At 39.4% G+C, this 17500-nt stretch overlaps 2 protein-coding genes and 1 non-coding gene across 3 annotated transcripts in view; 2 read left to right on the top strand and 1 right to left on the bottom strand.

The window, feature by feature from the left end:
• LOC137991260 (stimulated by retinoic acid gene 6 protein-like) overlaps positions 1-17500 on the top strand; it is a 55134-nt gene that overhangs the window by 27849 nt on the left and 9785 nt on the right. The window contains exons 11-13 of the mRNA XM_068836373.1: positions 1301-1376; positions 14881-14962; positions 17142-17190. Of these exons, the coding sequence (XP_068692474.1) occupies positions 1301-1376; positions 14881-14962; positions 17142-17190 (207 nt within the window). The remainder of the gene's footprint in view (positions 1-1300; positions 1377-14880; positions 14963-17141; positions 17191-17500) is intronic.
• On the bottom strand, positions 9864-11178 carry LOC137986771 (uncharacterized). The gene is made up of 2 exons (XM_068833671.1): positions 10792-11178; positions 9864-10373 (listed from the first exon to the last, which is right to left on the bottom strand). The coding sequence occupies exons 1-2, from the start codon at positions 11176-11178 to the stop codon at positions 9864-9866; spliced, it is 897 nt and encodes a 298-aa protein (XP_068689772.1).
• On the top strand, positions 16794-16867 carry Trnas-aga (transfer RNA serine (anticodon AGA)). The gene has a single exon. It is a non-coding gene; the product is annotated as a tRNA-Ser (tRNA).

Below are 17500 nucleotides of genomic sequence, written 5' to 3'. Positions count from 1 at the left end.
TTACGCTTCTCTAGTACTGAGCGACCTCCCGCGTGCGTCCAGAACTCATTGCACGCTTAACATTTCTTATATATATTTGAAGTGCGGGTCATATGGCTCCCAAATGGAACAGACGGGGATGCTCGTCGCTCAAGCTTTTTGTGGCCCCTAAAGGAGACCAATCTGGGCGTGGCTTAAGCAAATTTTGACCCCTAAAAGAGACCGCTTAAAAACACACAAATACGACATGCAGTGAGTTGTAATGATATAAAGACATAATCATCGAATGCTTTCTTCTAAAAGTAGTTTTTAAAAGAAAAAATTTACTCCTGTTTCTCTTTGCGTAATTCTATGTTTCCTTGCGGAACCCTAAACGAGACCTTGGCGGCTTAAAATATTGGCGCTTTGCCCGGAAAACCCTAAGCTTCACCCAAATCCAAAATTTACACCCCTAAGCGAGCATCCCCGTCTGTTTCACATGAGAGTCCCCCCTCCCCCCCCCTCCCCCGGGTGTACGCATCACACTCAGTTGAACATTCTTACTGGCATCTCAAGTACGATGCTGAAGCGTCGTTGATCCACGCAGCCAAGGAAAGACGTCCGTGAGAAAGAAATCGTCACTTGCCTATTTACTTACCAACCTCCTACCTACCGAACCCCTCACTCGGTTACAAGAAGTTAGGGGGGGGGGGGGGTGTGGGATCTTTATTTCAAAGCATTTAAAATTGTTAGTTAGCGAGATGTAACTGAGCCATCAAAAACTGACAGATCATCTGGTGGCAGAAGGGCTAATACGCCTATTCGTTCTTCGCGAATTGCCGAATTGCAGTTTTTGAAGCAAGAGTCTGTGGCATTTTTGGGCACAAGTATTTTTTACATTGATAGCTATGCAATATTCTGCCAGTATATTCAATGCTGATTTCTAGGGTAAGTGACCCACAAGCATTCCTCTATGAAGCATACTACAGGCTTCAGAGGCACTGGGAATGTGGCACCAGACTTTGAAGCGAATCATTAAACTTAGCAATCTAAAACTAAACAAATCACGAAATTTCTTTCAACCTCTCAATGATTGTCTAAAATGTTCATACGTAGTTTCAGCAACTGAATGCTGAAGGGGCTATACTATAAATTCAATTTGAATCTAAAACTAGTCCCCAGGCTCTTCTCGGCTTTCCACATGGCCACTGTTTGGGAGCCGCCATGCTGAAGAGCCGAAAGATTTCGGAGGCTAGTTTGTCCGAATTAATCTTTTGATAATTCTCTTTTTTGTTCCTTCTCCACCTTTTCCTTATGCGGCACGTAATCCACTCCTGACCAGTGTCCATTTTTGTGTCAGTTGGAATCTCAGCAGTTTATGCAATTGCCCTGGTGGGAAACATGCTCTCCTGGTACAGGTAAAGTTTTTAGCTGTTTTCAAATATCTAAAAGAGACGAGAGAGTGCGTGTGGGAGAACGTGGGGGTGGGGGAGGGGGGGGGGGGGAGTTGACGGCAAGCGCCACCCCCAGGGATTGGGGACATGCCTTTGTCCCCCACCCTCCCTCCTCCCAAAAAGCCTGAAATTTTGGAAACCTGAGGCGTGGGAAATCGCCTGCAAATTTTTTTTTTCATCTGGGTATTTAAAACCTCCTAGCACCCATTTCTTTGCTTCGACGTTCTCGTCTTCTGACAGAGTTTGCCTAGTAGTTGGAATTTGTCTTGGTACGCAGTCCAATTGGTTGGTCATGGCAGATGCGGTTCTTCTGCACATTCTTGCGCATATGGGTAATGATATTCATATTGAAATGAGCTATGTGTAATTATTGCATCAATTTACTCTTTTAACCCATTCGCCGCAGAACCGGACCCCAAAGATCAGCATAATTTTCTGGCATTAGGCAGAGTAAAATCTTCAAATGCCACTCTTAGGTTGGGGGGAGGGGGGGAGGTTCGGTGGGATGCATGGGTTTTGAGTGGACGTTGGCACTTTTTCCCCCTAAGCCACGTAATATCCCCAAGATCTTTATTTATTGTTTTGTCTTCGACAAAATACTAAAATACTAAAGAAAAACGTTACTGAGCACAAAGGCATTTCGTTTTCTTTTTCGAAAACTCTTAAAAATATCCGCATCTGTCGAAGTCGTGAAATAACTCACCGTCAAGGTCTTTTTTAATCGTTCAACGATGTGCCGCTTAGTCTAAACAAATGGTTCAACAATGTTTCATCATTCCGTTTTGCCGGTATAAAATAATATTAAAATCCTTCTGTTGTGCAATACGTAAATAAAGTTACAATTTTAACAGACACGAAGGCTAAACAATGGAAATATATGAGCGGTAACAATGTGATACTCAACGATTTACGTTTGTACAAGCGTTTGTAAAGAGACGACTTTGTGGCAAGGCCGGGGCCGGATTAGCTCTGTCGTCCCTAACCTTTCTGCTCTGCGAGTAGAGAACAAAAGGATAACGACCAAACCAAGAGTACGGTTCAACCGTGGATTTTTCTAGCTCTTCAATTCTTAACTGTCTGGTTGTACAGCATTCACTTGTCTACTGTTCTGAGGTTCTGGCAGAACTGGATCAGCTTTACGTTTTCAAGGACTTCACTTCACGCTGTCCTGCTCTTAACTAACTTCTGCTCACAAAATATCGCGAATAAATATCCACCGCACAACGGCGGGTGCAAACTTGTGAATCAACACCTATTATGGTGTCAATTGTTGAACAACCACAGCTGGGGGAAGCCCAAAAGACCGAAAACTTTGTGAAAAGACCGAACTTGAGAACCAAAGTCGACCCAGACGCCGCAGTATTGAACCAAGGTTGTTCTCACAGTAAAACACTTACAATCAGTGAGTGTACTGATAAAACCACACTAAAATACCCTTGACTTACAACAAACTATAACCCTTCTTAATGTAGTGCCCAACATAACCCAATCAAGAAAAACGTTTTTAATTATCCCGACACCTAAACTTGCACGTGTCTTTCTAAAGATCCGACAAGACAAAAGACTTTCTGATTGCGTTTTTACATGCTGATCAGTCACGATGGTCTCCTTTAGGGGTTAAATTCAAAATTTCCGACGAGCATCCCCGTCTGTTCCATATTGGAACAGACATTGCCATTTTCTCGCAAGAGCGTGATGTCAACTGCGCATGAGCAGAATATTATTTGCAGCAAAACACTTATTTGTAGGCAGTTATTTGCAGGTCACGTGGTGGGCTCTCGGCCAATGAAAAGAAAGGACAAAATACATCGAATGATAATGTTGATTAATTATCTTCGAACAATGCGTGGTTACCCCCAATTTTCTTTTTGGATTTCAATAACACTTCTTGCATACGGAACCCGCGCCCGCAGTGCGCGCGGCAGTCAAAACTGTGCTATCCTGTCAATCATTTGCCCTTTCACTGAAAACGGTGCATCTCTGTGCGTAAATGACGTTGTTGTCGATCTACCGTACGAAAGGACGCCACTAAAGTCTTTTTTCGCGAATTTAACACAATACAATCAATACAATTTTGATGTCTTCTTACGCTTGATTCGAAAATACCACACTGAATTCGTCTGAAAATAGTTAGAAAAAGCACAAAATAAGAGCCAAAGCACAACAGCTGTCGTTCGAATCGCCGCTCTCCTGCAACCCAGCTTTGGGGCCAAAGCTTGTTGACAAAAAAGTTGCCACAAAACCTTTTAAATGGTTTTCTGGTCCTTTAATTGCGAACAAATGAAGTGATGTCGGATAGCACAGTTTTTCCCGCTCGCTGAATTCTGATTGGTCAATTTAAATTTCAGTAGGTCTCACCGTATGCACGGACTTGTTAACGTCTGCTTTTCCCGCATATTAAGTAAACCGCGTAAAATACCTTCGAATTAGTAGGCACCGTCCTTAAATACGGCAAGCACGAAAAAGCAATAACAACACAGGATTAATATAACAAAAACGAACAATTGCAATCGTTAGGAATAAGTACTGACCACATTATAATAATATCGCTAAAATGAACCCTTAAAAGAGTTATGGATATCAACGTAGAATTATCAGTTAAAGGGTGTATTGAAGCGCTTTCCAAGTAAGCATAGCCGAATAATGAAGCATCTTTCGTTTCGCAATTTTTGTCCTATTTTTCTTCTTTATCATTTTCACTGTTTACGTTTAACTCTTGCCTGGGTCATGTATCGTTGATACATTTCACTAGTTCGAAGCTTCGAAGCCTTTCGGGTTGGAAACTGAATGGGTCGAAAATCAACTTCAGTCCGGTAACTGCTAGTCAATATGTGATGAAATTATTCACATTTGTTAGTTCGCGGTCCGTGTTTATTTTCATCTTAAAAGTGAAAATTTGTCACTATCTTCAACAAGTAAAGAAAGTCTATTTACGAGCCAAGTGGCCCATCAGAGCCGGAGCTTATCCCGGTTTCTGTGGCATGAAGCGACTAGGAGTATTCATTTTTTTACTCCCCCCTGGATGGGATGCCAGTCCATCGCAGGGTTACCCCCAGCATTTCGCCGGTACCCATTTATACACCAGGGTGGAGAGAGGCACCGTGGGAGTAAAGTGTCTTGCACAAAAACACAACACAGTGTCCCTAGCCAGGACCCGAACCTGGACCACTCGATCCGGAGTCGAGCACACTGACCATGAGGCCACCTCGCCTCCCCCTATCTTCAACAAGGCTTTCATAAATTTCAAAGGGGCCGTTTATGTTATTGGTCACTGTTTTACAAAAAAAAAAAAAATGCTATGTAAAGGGTATGGAAGCCAAAGCTATGTTTGGTTTTCTGGGACTGAACAAAGTGTCAAAATGTACGCATGAAAAGAAAATCCGAGAAACACACGCATCCACGCTTGTAAATAAACTAAATTAGTGTATACTCACTCAGTGATCTTGGTGTTTCAAGCAATCTGACTGGTTCGCTATGTCGGAGTAATCTCTCCGTAGGGAGTGAATAATGCGTGAGCCAAACAAAACAAATGGCCGGCGCACACTCACCACCATTTTGAATCGGAAATATTGAGAATACAAGATATGCTATGCTACAAAATACAAAGAGGGCCACAACATTTCGCCTGAAAGTTTTCAAAGGTGAGAGAAGAGTTCATACTTTTGCTAACCAGTGTTTGACTTCGTTTTTCCAGATAATTACTGCTTAAAATTAAACAATTTTCTCGCCAATAATTTGTTTCACGCGGAGTAATTCTATCTTAGCAAAACTAGCCTAGCAAAACGAATTTGTTACTAAAATCGAGGAATTAAAAAAAAAAATGTTTAAGAAAGTTCCACATGGCTGCAAGGAAACAAGACGGGTCATTTTACAACAAACCAACGCTCACTTCAGTTAGAGCCGCCATTTCATGTGGATCCTTTACCAACTGCACTTGCAATTTCCATTTCAAATGAACCTCTAAAACTTTTAACAATTAGATTGCTGAGTTAAGCGGTGTTAATTGACCATTTTGCTGTTTGTGACGAGGATTTGAACGAAGGTTATTTAGATTTGTCATGTTTGAAGCTTCTGTAAACTCCTTCGCGCATGCTTTGTGCCACTTGCACGTTTTGCACGCATGAAATGAGATGTCAATTTAGGACGTTCGCGTTGTTTGTGCGCAACTTTTACTGCGCAGGTGGCACGACTGTAATATGTCACGCATTACTTCAAGCAAGAAAAACGCCGGGGAAAAATTCCCAGGCCGGCAAACGAATGGCACATTCATTTCCGAGGCTGGAAAAGGTAGCTAATTGCGTAGTGGCTGAAAGTTTTGAAAACTCGGCGAAGGTTTGGTTTTAGTCAGCAACGTTGCGTAAATTAATGGTACGAACTTCTTAGTTCAAAATAAATGCACGTTTTTGAAGTTTTTTTCCCTTTGCTTTCATGAAAATAGAACTGAATTGTTTCGTCTTTCTCGTCCACTTGAATAGTGCGGACCTACGAGGAAAGAATCAGAAATAATATTTTACAAAAACCATACTCCAGAAGATGAGTATGACGGCAATGGAGAGATATGATACAAAACACTAACAAAATAAAGACGACGCTTGCTTGAAACTTCGTTGCTATCCTCGCGAAACCTTTTTAAACTAGAAGCAAAAGCCTTACACTGGGTTGCCTGTGGTACGCATTACACAAACAAAGAAGTCACTGAATTCAGCTGTGAATTGGGTGGTACTGAACTGCAGCGTTTTCCAGTTAATTGCGGCGTCATTAAGACCATTTGAGGGGTCACCCTCATGTCGCGCCAGCAGGGGCCCTTTGGCTCACACGTTTAATTATTTTGTAATGCCCTCACCCTTTTGAGGTTTTATGGTTTCTTAAGCTTTGGTAATAAATTCAGTTTTAAGATAACAAAACACGCTCTTGAGTAAAAGTCACTCGTTTCTTCTTTAAATAAATAGTCTGCAAAAAACTAACTGAAAATTGCTCTGACGGACGCTTTCCGGCATGTCTTGCAGTTGCACTAGGCAAACGTTCATTGCACACACTAAGGATTGAAGGTATTGTTTTCGCTTCATAATTCCTCTTCTTGTTAGTCTAATGTGCCAGGTCATTGTTTGGCTTTGCGTTTGCACCAGAAAGACAGATGAAGAAAAAAATAACATAGTTTATATATATATATATAACTCTAATTAAAATCGAATTGTCATCGAGAGAGTAATGACAATCGATCTTAAAAACAGGAAAATTCCTGCAGTCTCTAACTTTTATGAATAAACGGAAGTTTTGTCAAAAGAAAGAAACTGATCACGTGCTAGTCAACCATAAAGGTGCACGTGATCACCTTGTGTCAACTGAATGAACTACGGGAAAGAATGTTAATCGTTTGTGGTTTTAACACAGGCTCCCCAAGCTGAAAATACGTGGTGTATGCGACAGTTTGTGTATATAGAGAATTGTATGGGAAAATCACCGATCGTAAAAAAATTGTGTAAATAACTATCTCATTTGAAATAAAGTTTTCCTACCTCAAATTTGTGACGAACTTGTCTCTTTTGCCGAGTTTAGAGCCATTCTGACACCGTTTAGTGAAGTTATCCGGAAGGCCGTTACTAAAATAATCATGGAAGGCCGACCACTCCATCCATCGCCGGCCAGACCTCACTCCACAAATTGTTTTCTCCTCAACAGGAAAAGTCCCGAATCGCAATAAAAACAACAGTTCCATAAAGTCCAATAAATTTCACTTCAAATACGTGTGTTTCGGCGGCCGAAAGACTCGTGACGAACGAAAACTTTGCCTTAAAATTCACCTCTTCGGCTTTCCTCAGAGGCTTGTGACCGGGCTGGCGACAAGGAAACTCGCAAGATGGTTTCAGCCTCAACTCTTATTGGTCCATTTGAATTTGACCGCACGCTGGCAACACGACCGTTGTTGACTGCCCGGTCACAAGTTTTTTAGCCAAGAAACTTCCGTCGTTGGTTTTTTAATTTTGTTGTAATATTTAACTGAATATTTAGATTTCATCTGTGGGATCAGAAAGTCTTCTTTGTCGGGTTCCTGAGAAACGTATCTATTTTGACTTCAGGGTGAACTATTTACACAATCGAGAGGTTGACTTGCCATGTAATTGAAAATCTAAACATGCATGAGATACAAAAACAGACTTGCGAATTATCGCAAATCACAATGCTGACAAGCACAAAAGCAGAAGAAATAGTTAAGTAAATATGAAGTTTGTTACTATCTGAATGTTTTTGGGTTAGAGTAAAAGTATATTTACTTCATAACTTTTATAAACTTAACGTTTCGTATGTTACAACATATGGCGTTCCATACATCATCAGAAGTGATTATTCAGTTACAGATAAATTTAAATTCAAAAATACAACTGTACAGACTGGGAACTAACGAAATTGATTGACATAAAGCGACAAGAATGTGCTAATAATAGAGATAAAGTTTTTCACTGCCAACGATTTCATTTAAGGCTGGCTTTAGATCAACAGAGACTCTTTAATTTTACACTACATGTCTGATCGACCAGTTGCTAATATTTCAAAATGATCCCACTTAATTCTATGGTTGGTTAAGAAAACATGATCAGCAATTGCAGATTCGTGACAATTTGTAGTTAGGGCTTTAAAATGTTCTGTTTTTCTGTCACGTAATCGGCGTTTCGTTTTCCCTATGTAGAAATCATTGCAATCCCAGCAGTTTGCTCTGTACACTACTTTTGACCTGAAGGAAGGTGCTAGTTTATCTTTGTAAGGGAAAAAAGACTTGATTCTTCGGGTATTCTGAAAAACTATTGTGCATGACGTTGAAAATACCATAGAATTTGTTTATACAAGACCTCAGCTGTTTTGTGAGGTGTTTGCTGTGATGACCTAAGAAAGGTAGAACGATAAGAACTTCTTTTTTCTTAACTGTTTGGCTTATTTTGATGTTTCTCAATGACATCATTCATATGATATTTAACAGTTCCCATAGGGTAGCCATTAAATAACAAAATCCTCTTGAGGTCATTTAGGGCAAACTGTAACAATCGGGGTGACGAACAAATTCCAATGCAGCGATATTAAAGCCAAAGTGCGGACTAGGTTTATTTTGTATTTACGCGGCGTAAAAGAGTCCCACTTGGTATAAACACCGGTGAATGTCTTCTTTCGATAGATTGATGTTGATAAGGAGCTGTCACGATTGCATTTCATAAGGATATGAAGGAATGGAATTTCATCGTTTTGTTCAAACTCAATTGTGAACTTAATGTTGTTGTGTCTCCCATTTAGGTAACGTAAAGCTCAAAGCATCATTTTTGTTTTTGAAAAAGAGTAAAGGTATCGTCCACGAACCGGAACAAAATAGTAGGCTGATTGTTGTTCTTCATCACCCATTTTTCTTCAAAATCACATGTGAAAATGTTCGCCAAAACAGGACCAAGTGGAGAGCCCATTACGACGCCATCAATCCGGTCATAGTATTGACCATCAAAAACAAAATGACTCTTCTTTGTTGCAAACAAGAGTAAATTCTTTAGGACCAATCGGGGTAATCTTGGTGGATTTGCGAGGGCATACAGCTTATCAAGGCAAATGTCAATAGTTTCATCCAGTGGGACATTAGTAAGTGAATAGAGAACTGACATCAAAGGAACCTGACATGAATTCGCCGTTGTGAGTGTACTGTTTGGCCAATTCTGCAAAACTGAAGGAGTCTTTAATTGAAAAACAGTTTGTGGAGATAGGTTGGAGGACGCTTACAAGGTAAGAGGCAAGATTGTAGTTGTAGGTGTTTGTGGAAGAAACAATTGGACGAAAGGGACACCCAGTTTTGTAAACCTTTGGGAGACCATAAAGAACTCCATGTGTGGAACCATTGGGTAGGACCTTTTGAAAGGTGTAGTTAAGTTCCACATGGAGTTCTTTATGGTCTACCAAAGGTTCACAAAACTGGGTGGCCCTTTCGTCCAATTGTTTCTTCCACGAACACCTACAACTACAATCTTGCCTCTTACACTACAATGACAAAATCATTTGTCAGAGAAATAAAATTCCTGTCTCCTCGCGAATCACATTTCAACGCACGTATGCAGATTTGTTAACTCATTTTCACCGCGATTCCCGCGAAATTTTTCTTCTTTCAAATACATTCTGTTTGCAAAAATATTATTTCCCGTCAAGCGTTGCATCTTTTATGTTCAAATAACCGCTAAAAATAAAGATTTTTTAACGCTCTATCCGTAGATATTGTTTCATAATTTAATATTTGCACAACAGTCAAATCACAAAAATAGCAACGCACGCAACAAATTTAGTCGCATTTACCTCTTCATCGAATTCTAATGCTTAACAAATTAACTTTAACTGAAGCAATAGGTCCTAAAATTAACTGAAGCATACATAGAGTAAATAAGTATAAATACATATGAATAATCAGGTGTTGAAAAAATAATAATGTACTCATCTCTTAATAATCTCATCCAGATAATCCTCGAATTCCTCATGAGTAGAGAAACTAAGAATACGTGAGGTCTCAGTCTCTCTTAGTAGGATCTTCCCATTGGCAGTCCATAGAAATTTGTGATTGTACTGTTGTTTAAGTGAATTAATTCTCCCAAACAATCTCTTCCTGTAGGCGGTTAAAGACTCGTTGATGTGAATCTTGTTGTCACTGAAGACACTTTTACCCATTTCGTCTTGGACAGATGGTAGTAGGCTAGCTATAGACTTCTTTCCTATTAGATTCTTCTTTTTCTTGTAGAATTCTTCTCTTTTATCTCTTTGTACAAACTTTGCTATAATTCGGTTTTTTACCTTCTTTGTATCTGGAAGTCTGTGGGCTGTTGATATCTGGTCTTCACTTATACTTACACCGATAAGTGAGCCTAACTCTAGGACTAGCTGTTTGGGATTATCCAGTGGCAAAACAGGAATACCAGTAATTTCAATACAGTCTCTTCTTAGATCAGCCTTCTCAAAACCGGCCGGTCGACGGCTCAATGAGCCGCCTCCTCAGAAAGCTTTATCGTCTCCTTCCAGTCAGAAAATGTCGGACAACACATTTTTAGCTCGAACGTGAAGTCACTGGAGATATTATAAAAGCTTGAAAGAAGTTTGTTTCACGTACAAATTCGCGTCCGCAATATTTTTTGGCGTCGCGCACATGAAATGTTTATTTAACTAACATTCCAGTATTTATTGTCAGACTCCAAGCAAGTGTCAATTCCATATGTGAAATTTCATCACTTTAAATCCCCCAGATTGCACTAAATTGCATCTGTGAGTGTCTAAATTTAAAAAATTCCCTAGGGGAGCATGGCCCCAGACCCCCCTAGAAGCGTGCGTCCTTTGCGCACTCGCTTGGCCTGGGGTGCCTATACCACCAAACCGTCTCCGCCTTCCTTATGACCTGCTCCCGAAAAATATTTTGAGAAGGCTGTAGATACTGCTGCATTACGTCGATGGTGCAATGTCTGCAATCCTTTCCATAATCAGCTTCTTGGAGTTTAGAAATCTGGTCCGCTTGTTCTTTAACGTTTACTTCAAGTCCGGCTATCTGCTTTTTAGTAGCTTGTAGTATCCCAAGAACTGTATCGTACTTATCGGACAAGAACTGTATTGACTGCTCGATTTGATTGCATCGATCGGTTAGGACTTGGATGTTTGCACTTAATGTCTCAATCTCAAGCTTCACTTCTCGCCGTATGCTGGGTAAAAGTTCATTCTTCCACATCTTACGAAATTCGTCTACCGTTAAATAATTTTTGTTGGACATCACGTTACAAAAATAAGCTTAGTGTAGCTATTAAATTTTCAGTGACCGGCCGCCTTGACAGCTTGCGGCGTGAAGCGTGAAATGCGAGCGTTCATAACTCAATATAGCTGCAGTAGTAATCTTAGAAATTTATATGCAGTTTATCAAGCGAGACATTATCTAAAAGCACAGGAACTCTATTTTTTCTCAGAAATAGGGTCCCTTCCTCGTGGTGGAGGAACGCGTGACGAAGCTTTAAGAGGCTACTTTTTATGGGTCATCATATGATTCCTCTTAGCCAATCAAAACTTCCATTTTTTGAAATAGCTTAGTTTCCAAAACCAATTTTAAAACTAATTTTGTTTCAACTTTGGAAGCTGCTCTGGCGTATTTAGCTCTCTAGAACCAAACCTAATGTGCAGTTTAGAAGTTCGAGAACTCACTTAGAGAGTATAGCCACTCCAAAAATCTAGACATTCTAGACGTTCTAGAGCCCACAGAGGGTAATATATAACAATTCTCGAACTCTTAAAACTTTAACTAAAGCGGTTCTAGAATGCTATAGAACTTTATAATTAGACCATTTTACCGCAAAAAAAGCTGAGTAAATTTAACCCAAGTGAATATTGAGTAAATCGATGCATCCATGTTGAATTATATATAAAGTGAGCAAACTGTAGCAGTAATAAAAAATTATTATAAAAAACGTTCACTGGCTATATACAGTTAAAAACTTTCGAGCTTTCGGCTGTCAGGCTACAGCCTTCAATGGAAATGAATGGAAAAAAAAAAAAAAGAAAAAAAAAAATGATGACAACTACAATATATACAAAAATAGGTGAGAAAAAGAATATAAAAACGGGAAAAAATATTTGTCAAAAAAAACTAATTGTTCTTTTTTAAAAGAATAGAGTATTGATTAGGGAGCGGCCTAGAATTGTTATCTGCATGATCTATCGAAGCGGTGTGCCAAGATTCCAGTGTCTTGCGAGTTGTCAGCAAGCCATTCAAGACTTTACAACAGGAGTTTCCCTCTCCTAAGTCCCGCCCTCCGATCGATCTTCAACCTAACGTGGTTTACAAAATATCTTGTGCCGACTGCCCATGGAGTTATGTTGGCGAGACTGGCAGATTCTTTGAAACCAGAAAAAAAGAACATATGAGGAATGTGAAGTCTTACGCAAGAGGCTCCAACATCGCTAAACACGCTTGGTCTTCAAATCACTCTATTGACCTTAAAAATTCCCAAGTGATTGACAAGGGTTCTTCTCGTACCCGCAAGACACTGGAATCTTGGCACACCGCTTCGATAGATCATGCAGATAACAATTCTAGGCCGCTCCCTAATCAATACTCTATTCTTTTAAAAAAGAACAATTAGTTTTTTTTTGACAAATATTTTCTCCCGTTTTTATATTCTTTTTCTCACCTATTTTTGTATATATTGTAGTTGTCATCATTTTTTTTTTCCATTCATTTCCATTGAAGGCTGTAGCCTGACAGCCGAAAGCTGGAAAGTTTTTAACTGTATATAGCCAGTGAACGTTTTTTATAAAAATTTTTTAATATGTTTTACCCTGGCTACGGTTCTTCTATTTTTAAATGTAGCAGTAATGCTGAGTAAAATTTACTCAGGGGTTTGAGTTCGTTTTAAATGACTCAGCACTGAGTACTTCTACGCACATCCACGAGTAAAATTTGACTCAGCAGTGAGTAAATCTACTCAATTTAACGCGTCAAATTAACCCAAATTTAGGGGTAAAATTATTCAAGGGAAATGCATCCACACTGACCCTTTATTTTGAGTAAACTGATCAACTACTCACAGACTGAGTAAAACAAACTCTTTATTTTGAGAAACCCAAGATCAAATACTCTTAAAGTGAGCTTGAACAAAACTCATAATAACGAGTAAAAATAGCTATTAGAATTCTACAAAGACTTCAAAATCTACCTCAAACAGTCGCAGCTGAAGTTTGCATCCAGTCAAAATAAATAAAAGTTTAAACTTTGAAATTACAATTGACTAATATATTTGCCAATTTTGTTATAATTGTGTGCATTTCTGGACATAAGTGGAGATAATATATGCATTAAATATACAACAAATTCCCAAAGTATTTCACAACTGTAAAAACTATAGTATGTACTGGACCAATCTTATATGCAAGCCTCTTTAGTGTGGCCCTGATGGCCTTGGTAGTTCAAAAGGTGGATAACACTATCCACCAGATAAATCGTCATCCAGCGGATCAACACTAGCAAAACAAATTGAGTTATCCACTGGATAGTGATTTATCTGGTGAATAGCGCTATCCAGTCTTCGAACAACTTGGGCCAGAACTAATACAATATTGTTCAATCTACAGTCTATTTAACAATTAGACCCGTGGCCCTTGAGGGCGAAGGGTCTAATTGTTTTAGTATCACCCAACTAGTCGGACAGAAGAGGCAACAATAAAGTTAACAAATGCAAGTTGAATAAATATTTATTTGGGAATAAAACGAAAGAAAACGTCACGCTTTTCGCTACTCGAGGACTATTAATAATAGTCCTCTAGTAGCGTAGCCAATCAAAATGCAGGATTTGCATTAGTCCACTAGTTGGGTGATACTAAACTACAATACTATTATGGGCAATTTTTTAGATGTGAATAGATCTAGCAGCTTTCCCATCGAGGGTTACAAAGAAAAACTAAAGTAAAAAATGTTGGCTAACCAAAAAGTATTTTGACAAACAGATGGCATTTGATAAGATGGCATTTGACTTGTCTACTGTCGAAACAAAGTGCGCTACAGAGCTAAAAATTTGCAAGCAGATATAATTACTTCTAAAATGTCCTGACTAATAAAGATAAATTTATTTTCGTTTTACGTCACATGAAAACCACCAAGCAAAATTTCAAACAGTTCGTCTGAGTAAGAATTTGCTCAACTTTTGTGGTGCTAAGGGGCCTGGGCAAGAAAAAAATGAACTTTGTACTAATGCGGTAACAATTTTTCTTTCCCTCGTCCTACCAAGCCCTGTGATATTTATTACCGATTGCCACGTCTTTCCTGATACTCTCGCCATCGCTTGAAGAAGGACCAGCTTCCAGTCAGGCACTTGCAAGCCCTCTTCGTATTTCGTAAGAGTATCGTCGCCAACTAGCTCCTGCACGGTCTTCTTCACTCCTCCTTTCACAACCATTTCCTCCACAATTTCATTGACGATATAGCCTTAGCTTCTGGGTCGCCAAATGCACACATGTTTGATAGCACCATAGCCAAACTTTCCCTACGTTTCGCGCATACGTCATGCACGTCCTTAATGACGTGAGTACTTTGCTGTTTCATCAGCAATACCTTTTCGGATGTGTCTCACTCGTTCATTTCGGTTGTCTCCTTCAGGTTCGGGGAGGAAAGGCTATTTCCTTCACGTTTTAAGTTCCCATTACTTTGGGGTGTCATGAAAACAGTAATAATAATAATAATAATAATAATAATAATAATAATAATAATAATAATAATAATAATAACAATAATAACAATAATAATAATAATTATAATTTTAGCATTATTATTATTATTATTATTATTATTATTATTATAAGTATCACTTATAATATTAATAATTAGTAATAATATAATCCTCCTAATAGGACAGTTTCTTGAAATCGTTGAAACTGGTTTGGACCCACTTAAATCTTTTCATGATCTATTTCATTCTTTGTTTGTCTGCAGGGGGCATTTGCTTCGTCTTCAGCGAGGTGAAAAACAATTTTTGCCGATTGACGTTTTCCATAGGAATCCTCCTTTCATTACGGTAAGTAGCACTGTTTGATTGGTGTAGTAAAACGTACCCCGCACTCCCTTCCCCCCTCCCTCCCTGAGGACCTCTTCTAGGAAAACCTAAATCATTTTAGATTCTGTCGCCTCAAATGTAAATGCAAACTTTGCAAAAAGCTTGCGGTGATAATTGCGCGACTAAGCTCAGTGTCTTTAGTTGAAAGGCCAATTTCAAAACGACAGGAAATGAATATCAAAACGAGCAAAGAGTGCGTCGCCGTATTTAAAACAAGGTGATGGGCAGTACTGGTTGGGAAAAGATTAGCCTCATCACCTTTTCTCCAAATTTGCATGATCTTACATGCAATGTTATCTTTGTCGTTCAACCACGTTCATTGACCAAAAATCTTGTTTTGTCATCGCTCCCATATTAGTGGAATAAACCAAAGAAACTAACATAAGAACTCATGTTATTGACACCAATGTGGCGGCAATAGACCGATTTCGGTTAATGTTTTCCCCAATTCAAATCTCTCGGTGCCCCTGTGATCAAAAAATCAATTCTTATTTTTTTTTGGATTTCAAAACTATGTTAACTAAACTAAGCGATCAAAGTTTTAAGCCTTCATTTAAAAAAGGAACCTGTTTGTTTTTACTTAATGGTCTGCCATTACTAACTGTAAGTTCGTGAGAGAGCGGGATCGAGGAAAAAATGACGCAATGCCCGTGTACGCCACAGAATTAATAGGGAACTTAAGCAACGACAACGGCGACGGCAACGAGAACGTCACAAATGTGCATATTTAGTAGGCAAAAACAATAGCTTTGCACGCCCTGCACGTGCGTTTTTCACTTTTGTCCATTTCTTTGCCGTCGTCAGCAAAACAACAACGTGAAATATTCAAACTTTAGGTTTTAAGGAGAACGTCAGCACTTGACGCTAAAGTTTCATTTTCTCCCCTAAATTAAGCGCCGTTCCGATCAATGTCATTTTTGAGGAACTACCACACCCTTGTCATATAAGAAGGGTTGACATGTTTACAAAGTGATTACAATGACGCGAATTTATATTTTGAGATGACGTTCTCGGTGCCGTCGCCGTCGTCGTTGCTTAAGTTCCCTATTATGTAGCACGGGAGTTTAAGGCTTTCAGACCTCTAAACTCGCGTTTTGCATATGTAATAGCTGCATTCACACGCTGAAATTTTAAGGTAGTGAGCCTTTGACGTCACTTTTCTTTGCATCCAACATTTCATTTGTTTCCGCGAATGTTGAATGAAGTTGAAGTCGTTTTCCCCTCTCTTTTAACATTGTTGGGTAAAAGCCTGCGCACAAATCGGTCTGTCAATGCCGCATCATGTCCGTATCTATAGAAACAATCGCGGCTGCAGCCTGGGACTGAATAAGTCCAACAACAACAACAACAACCTGTTTAGCAACAACTTGTTTACTGTACCTGGCTAATTACAATCATTATTACAAACACCATAAATAAACAACAACAATGATATTGAATGTAAGGAGAAATGTAGACTCGGAAAAATATCCGAATCCCAGATGGGATTTGAATATCCGAGTCCCAGATGGGATTTGAACCCAATTTGGGTTCAAATGCCAATTGGGTTCAAATCCCATCTGGGACTCGGATATTTTTCCGAGTCTACATTTCTCCTTACATTCAATATCATTGTTGTTGTTTCATCGTTAACACACTCACTTTGGAGGTTGGTTGGCTGCATCTTGATATGCATTAATGTGACAGCGCGATGCTGTTAGTGAGTTTCAAATATGCTAGTCAATACTTGGCTGTGTAGCCGCGCGATGCGGTTCCAGTCGAGAGCCACAAATTGACCCTTGCTCACCATAGAGTCTCCAGTAGCTCAGTGGTTAGAGCATCCGACTAGATCACGGAGGGTCGTGGGTTCAAATCCCATCTGGGACACGGATATTTTTCCGAGTCTACATTTCTCCTTACCATAAATAAAATATTTATAATTAATGTACTTGTTTTAACAAGCCTTCAACAGCATCAATTAGTCGGTAGCCGAATAGAGCATTTTAAAAAGGAACGCTTTTATTGAAGAAAAGATCCTGACCATCGCGTTACATTACTCAACTCGATCACACAGTACCGGCATAAATTACAAAATACTTATACATGTCCCTACTGACTCATGCACGTGCATTCTTGTACGTTTTTGTCGTTATAACTTTAGGCTGCAACACTGAAGTATTCAGGGTTTCAAGTAGCTTATCTCTGCTGGGGTGAGTATTACAGAACCAGTCATACCTGCATGTTTAGTTAATACCCGAAAAGTTATACATGGGTGCCCTATTCCGTATTTGAAGAGAATAGTTTACGCTATTTTAGCATTGAACACATCAGTAGAAAACCCAATGTGTGCTTCTCGGTAATAAGGCCTTTTACTAGAAAATCAGGGTAAATTCGTTTCGCTTTTCACTTTAACCGGACCCCAAATGTTTTTTTTGTGACTGTCAAAGAAAATTTATTTGACCGAGGTGAGGAGGGGCGATTTTGTTCCAAGCTTGACGTCACAAACTGCCGGTCTGCGGT

The sequence above is a fragment of the Montipora foliosa genome, chromosome 2 (genome assembly GCF_036669935.1).
Source record: "Montipora foliosa isolate CH-2021 chromosome 2, ASM3666993v2, whole genome shotgun sequence".
Classification (NCBI taxonomy): domain Eukaryota; kingdom Metazoa; phylum Cnidaria; class Anthozoa; order Scleractinia; family Acroporidae; genus Montipora; species Montipora foliosa.
The sequence above is the reverse complement of the archived record's forward strand: the minus strand, read 5'-3'. Positions and strand labels throughout refer to the sequence as shown.